The 6,553-nt window shown below is 34.0% G+C and overlaps 1 protein-coding gene across 2 annotated transcripts; it reads right to left on the reverse strand.

The window, feature by feature from the left end:
* Positions 1-925: 925 nt before the first annotated feature.
* LOC109055859 (protein CROWDED NUCLEI 3-like) lies at positions 926-4,887 on the reverse strand. 2 transcript variants are annotated; one of them, XM_042748385.1, is made up of 6 exons: positions 4,684-4,887; positions 3,274-4,470; positions 2,845-2,952; positions 2,288-2,428; positions 2,005-2,115; positions 926-1,564 (listed from the first exon to the last, which is right to left on the reverse strand). In XM_042748385.1, the coding sequence occupies exons 2-6, from the start codon at positions 3,776-3,778 to the stop codon at positions 1,512-1,514; spliced, it is 918 nt and encodes a 305-aa protein (XP_042604319.1). In that variant the 5' UTR covers positions 3,779-4,470; positions 4,684-4,887; the 3' UTR covers positions 926-1,511. The 2 variants fall into 2 exon arrangements, with proteins under 2 accessions (XP_042604319.1, XP_042604320.1); XM_042748386.1 differs by lacking the exon at positions 3,274-4,470 and having other exon boundaries at positions 4,684-4,883.
* Between the last annotated feature and the right edge of the window lie 1,666 nt (positions 4,888-6,553).

The raw sequence follows: 6,553 nt of genomic DNA on the forward strand, positions 1-6,553 counted from the left end.
AAAAACAGTACAGAGATATTTTAATTATTTATTAATGTAGATGCAGCTTTCATAAGGATGACATAAGAATAAATGCCTATTATCCGCTATATATTTTCTTTTTTCACTTATTCAAATCACAATGATGAGATCAATTTGTGTCCATCAGGTAAGTCTTACTATTATTGTGTTACTTGGCCATTTTGGGCACTTCACGAAATTGGCCAATCATGACTTTTTTTTTTCTTTGCATGAATTACGCTGTCTTTCTGTGTTAAATAGCATAATGCAGCCTGTCATAACGTAACTCATACAGTCGGTTGTTTACAAATATTTATTATTTATGCCTTTTCATAAAATGTAATGCTAATCTTTTGAATTTTCAATTTAGGAAATCCAATTAGGAGAATCTTTAAATGGTGGGTATCAATTCACACTTCTTTTTGAGTGTAGGCTTGTTCGACAAAAGACTGTTTATAGAGTTTTGAGTATTTTATGTATCAGACAAGATCTGCTGGGTTTTGAGTATTAAACTATTTTGGCCATGCAACCTTTATTGTGCCGAATTTCGCCCGCCAACCACGTGCACGCACATGACTTGCTGCCTGGCACAGTTAGAAAATACCAGAAGCAGCAGAGAGAGAGCCTGCGCTTTCAGAGCACTTTTCAAGGTTTTTTTAACTTACCCAACAAATTCTGATATGATATAACAAGTTGTCATGTTTGGTAATGTCTGTTTTGTACTTTTACTTTCTTAATCTTATTATAGGTGCTGTGTCATTGACAGGTGTGTCTTAAGAATGCTTTTCTGTATTTTTACTTCAAGTCATTGTTAATGCAGCTGGCTTATTTAAAAAATAAATTATAGGCTACTTTTATTAAATACCTCAGTTGCACATTAATTTGTGTCACTGTACTAATGTCAGTTATTCTAGAATGCATTACTGCGGTTTACAATCTGCACTAAAAATAGCAAGATAAGTTTACAATAGATTGAAACAATTTTTTTTATTAGTGTTAAATAATAAGCCTATGCCATTATTTATTTACATATAGCATGTTAATAGTACAATCCTACAAAACTTTACAGGCTTTATAAAAAAGATCACATTAATGCTCAGTTTAGTTCAAAGTTTAAAACCTTCAAGGGAGTACTTTAGACAAGGTTTCCTATTTCACAATAATGAAAACAGTTACACAGGCATGTGATCAGATGATATGATTAATCACCAAGGATTTAAAATTTCATTTTGTGTTCAATCTCCTCTAAACCACATTTTTCATGAAAAAAAGATGCTCATTGTAACTGTGATCAACATACCTGTTAATGCCAGATTTAACAGAACTTATACACATAAAATATTCTGAGAAAACATCAAAAACCATATCAAAACCAGTTACAGACATTAGCTTTTGCTTACTAATATAGTTACTAAAGTACAAATATGCGATGTACAAATATATGTCTTACAGTTCATGAAACACATGCACTGCTATCATGTGGGAGTACATGAAGCATTTCCCATTACATGCTAGAACTCAGAACTCAGTTCTGAGGGATACTGGCACTCTTCACTCCAGAAAACTGAATGGAAAGAGAAAGAGAGAAAGAAAAAAAAATCACATACTTTTGCATAACTACAGTTTTATTTGCATAGAGTAGAAGTAAATTAATAAAAATCCAGAGATTCTGTACTATTCCAGCAAATGCATGTCAGTGCCCCACCAGTGAAAAAGTGGATTGCCAGAAATTACAGAAATTGTTTGTCTAGCTAGGAAAGAGTCAAGCATAAGAATTTAACAATTTGCAAGCAGAGAAGAGCATGCTGTGTAAAGAACAATGGGGGAACACTTGTAAAGAACAAAAGTGATTTAGTTTTGGATCAGCATTTTATAAATTTTACATTGAGCATTCCTATGTAAATGAACAACCCCCTCCCCCTCCCTCCAACACCTCTGTGAAATGAGTAACAGGCCTAAAAACATATTATGTAATTTTCTACATGTCCATAAAAGAATTCTTACCATTAAGTGAATCTACAGTATTTCCTTGCTGTTTTGTCACACAATTAATTTCCAGTCCTTCAAACTCAAGGTATCCAGTGTTTTCTTGAGGTTTGAGTGTGTCTTCAGACACTATGATTGAAAAGAACATCATATTCAAAACTTAAAGCTTATTTGGAAGTATTTGGAACATTTTTAAGCCAAAATATGAAAGCAAATGTTATTCATTTTAAAGTAAGATGCACAAACACACTTAACAAGCAAAACAGCAAGAGGTTGCTTGCTTGTTATGTGAAATACTTACTGCTGGGTCGATCTCGAATGCTGTTCCGTCTCACAGGTTTCAGTACTTCACCTTTAAGCGATCTGCTGGTTTGTGAATCTGTTATTCTACTTTCCATCTCACATTTTCTTTCACTCTGAGGTTTGACTTTGTTTTCAGACACTGAAAAAACACAATGACATCTTGAGTTCAAATACAGTCCTTTGAAGGATAAGCATTCTCAACAGCAGCCTGTGCTTGTGTGTTTTTTTTTAAATAGAGAAACCAAATATCTTATTATTTTTATGATATGGTCATTTATAACTTTTAATCATTTATTTGTCATTTGATTTGCATAATTTGTCATTTAATAGTCTTTTATTATAAATTTATGTAATTCTAGTTTTATTATTTTACATATTCATTGCTCTTGTCATTCTTGCTTTTATTGTTTTATCATATTGCTTTGATTTCAAGGTATGTTTGTCTAAGTAAATAAAAATGATGACATCCATGACAAAGGAAAGTTTTATCACAGAAGTTGACACAACGCAAGTCCAGAGGACCAGCTTTCTACAAATCCACAAAAGAATTCTTACTATTAGGTGGAGCTAATTTCTTGCTGTCTTGTCTCACAAGTTTCAATCCTTCAGACTCAGGTGATCCAGTGTCTTCTTGAGATTTGGGTTTGTCTTCAGACACTATGACTGAACAGAACATTTTATTCATAATTTATGAAAACAGAATAATTGGACACTTAATCCACAAAATGTCTGAATGTCATTAAATTGGACACAAAATAAAAGTGAAAGGCCATATATTGCAAAGAAAGCTGTCCACTTTACAAGCAAAACATTTGACAAAAAGAGGTTTGCAGGGTTTAAAATACTACTTAACCAGATGTAGTGCTGAAGATTAATTGTATTATATCAGTATTGTGTGTTTGTGCTTAGTGGATGATGTTGATGTGAATCTTGAATGTGGCTGCGTTCCACTTATAAGTGGCCATCCCTTTGGTGAAATACTACCACAAGAGGGAGTAACAGCTGTAGAGATGTGATCAACATGCTGTGATCCAGTGGTCTGCAGCAGTTTTTTCTCTCTCTCATCTAGCTCCACCTCTCTTTTATCTAAAGTTTTTTGTCTGTCATGCTCTTCTTGCGCAGGAGCCTGTAGGCCTGCTTCTCTTTGCTCCTGTAATCTGTTATGCTCTAACTGTATTTTTGTGGGCAGGAATTTTTCTCTCTCTCTCTCATTGAAAGCCATCAGTTCTACATCTAACTGTCTCTTGTAATACCTGAGGGCATACAGCTCCTCCTTCAGTTCATATTTTTTCTTTTTGAGAGCATCCATCTGTTGACTTAAATGATTCTCTCTGCTTTGGGAATCATCTAATTCCTTGTTTAACTGATTCATTCTGGCTTTATGAGCATCCAGTTCTTTATGCAGATCTTGTAATTCTCTCATGTTTTCAGAATTCTTTCTTTCCATTTCTGTAACTTTTGTTCTTAGATTTTCCTCTGTTGTTTTCATTTCTGCCAAATTTCCTCTCAGTATACTCTCTCGCTCCTCATATTAAGCATCAAATTCTGTCTTAAAATAAGCTTCAGCTTTGTCTAGCAAGTCAAAATCCTTCGTAAAAAAGCTCCCCTTTCTCTGCTTTATCATTGTCTCAGTAGCGTCATGGAATAGCTTTAGAACATTTTCCTCATTGTTCTTTAAAATGTGGAACCTTTTCCTGCACTTTTTCACACATCGGTTGCTGCCTATATCACTGTCCTTGTATTCATGCATAAATAAGACCATACTGTAGTCTAATGCCTCCTGGCCAAACACTTCACTGAGAGCTCGTAAAATGTAATGCTCTTTACCAGAGTTATGTACATCGCCAAGCACTAAAAAAAAAGCATGAGGCCCAGGAAAGACCAGTGAGTAACAAAACTCCATGTCTATTTTCATAGATCTGACTCTGTTTCTGAAGGTCAGGTAAGTTTTCAAGTGTTCCAGCCCATAAGCAGGAGTTTTTACTACAGAGACATGTCGTCCGCTTACACACGCCTCTCTAAACTCACATGTCCCATATTTAGTGCTATCCATTCTATCTGCTGATCTAAGAATAGTGTCACAAGCTTCATTTATCAGAACCTCATCACTTCCAAACACAATGAATCTAAACCTTGTAATGGAGTCTGTGGATTGTTTTGCTGCATATGAAAATGTTCCATCTGTTACAAAGAGAATAACACAATGTTGTGATGCATTTGTGGTCTACAGATAACTGTAAAAATAATCTAAAATCTGCATCAGTAAACAGTGTAATATGTGGTGCCTCGATGGACTGATATCCAATAAATAGATTTCAGAAACTCAAAAGTCAAAATAAAATACAATAAAAAATACACCTATGCAAAGTAACCTAGTCAAAATGAAAGTGTTACCTCTCTTCTGTCTTTGTGCCATGTTGAATGTAGAAAAGATTCTTATAAAAGGTTAGAGAAGGCTATTAATAAATTAATATTAGTTAAATAAAAATAATAATAATAAAACAAAACTGAATGACCAAAATGAACACTCCATTCAGCTGATGTTAAGACAAAAGTAAGGAAAATTAAAGCATGCTCATACTGGAGACTGAGCACAGGATGTGGTGTGGTGTGAACATACAGACGTCAAACTAAGAAGAGGGAAGCATTATTGTGTGGAATCAAGAGTGTTTAACTTAACTGTACATAATTTTTTCTGTTTTTGTTTAATCGTAATTCATGTGCTATGCTGTCTTCACAAAGAAATGTCACCATTTAACGGCACAGGATGATGTTGTGAAGCAGTAATTTCCCATTTTCTTTGCTTTGGTATAATTGTGGAAATCATGTTGATCAGATGAAGTCTGACTTTTTCACATGCCTTTGCAACACTTCACTTTACTTTCGCAACATTGCACATCATCACTGCACATTGTTTCCTCACTCATCGCAATATTATGGTCTTATTAAGGCAAGGCAAGATCATTTACACAAAGGCATTTTTGAGTGCTTTACAGTCTTTTATTATATATTTTAGTTGTGCATTTTATCCTACTGTAATTTATCTTTACTGTGTGTTTGTGGTTGCTTTGTATTTATAATTTGTTATATTTACTTACAGTAGTAGGCTACTCTTTGATGTCAATTCACTTGTTGTTGTTGGCAGGAATGACATGAGGATAGTATGTGGAAATGCATGGAAAGCATGGAGACTTTTTAAGTGGTCCAAAATTTGTATTTATTTCAGAGTGATGGAACAAGAAAAAATGTGTTAATGTAAAGCAATGTTGTATCAACAAAACTAATGATTTCATAGAAATATAAAGAATCAAACAGAAAATTATTGGCATATTAAAATAACCAGTGTTGGGCATGTTACTTTAAAGAAGTAATTAGTTATAGTTACTAGTTACTTCTCACAAATAGTAACTGAGTTAGTAACTGAGTTACATCATTATAAAAGTAACTAATTTACCAGGGAAAGTAACTACTGTGTTACTTAAAAAAAATGCTCATATATGTCAAATAACCTGAATGCTTAAAAGAACGAAAGAAAGAAAGAAAAAAAATTGTCTCCTCCGTGTCACCCTAGCGCCACTTTGGAGAGTATCCACTGTCGAACTGTTGAATAAAGTTTTTTTAATATTTTTTTTTTTTTTTTTTTTTTGCGCACAAAAAGTATTCTTGTAGCTTTGTAAAGTTGAACCCCTGATGTCGCATGGATTATTATGGGTCAATGAGACAGTCATATGCCTCCTGGTTTTCATCCAGAATATCTTAAATTGTGTTCTGAAGATGAACAAGGCTTTTAAGAGATTGGAACGACATGGGGGTAAGTGATTAATGACAACATTTTCATTTTGGGGTGGAGTATCCCTTTAAAAGCTGAAGAATTCCAAAGGAACTCCATTATTTTGACAGGAAAATATACAACAAAGAATATCGTTTATATGTAGCGCGTCAATTCTGCATCTTATGTAAGACTCTCTAGCTTTGTATCTTCTTTGCGTGTTAAAAGCGACAGCGAGTCGTGTGCCGTAACACTAGTTTACTGTCAAATACAGGTGCACATCCATTCAGATGAACTGAAAAATAAAATTATAATAATGTTATAATAAATTATTGTAACGCCGCATTTTATTGTCAGTAATCATAACGGCGTTGAAATGGGGGAGGCACGTTTCCATTACCCTTCAAATTGCGAAATGAAAATAGGCCTAATGGAAATGCATCAATTTCGCAAATACGCCCATATATCGCAAAAAGGTTTTATGATCGCATGAGG

The sequence above is a fragment of the Cyprinus carpio genome, chromosome B21 (genome assembly GCF_018340385.1).
Source record: "Cyprinus carpio isolate SPL01 chromosome B21, ASM1834038v1, whole genome shotgun sequence".
Lineage (NCBI taxonomy): Eukaryota > Metazoa > Chordata > Actinopteri > Cypriniformes > Cyprinidae > Cyprinus > Cyprinus carpio.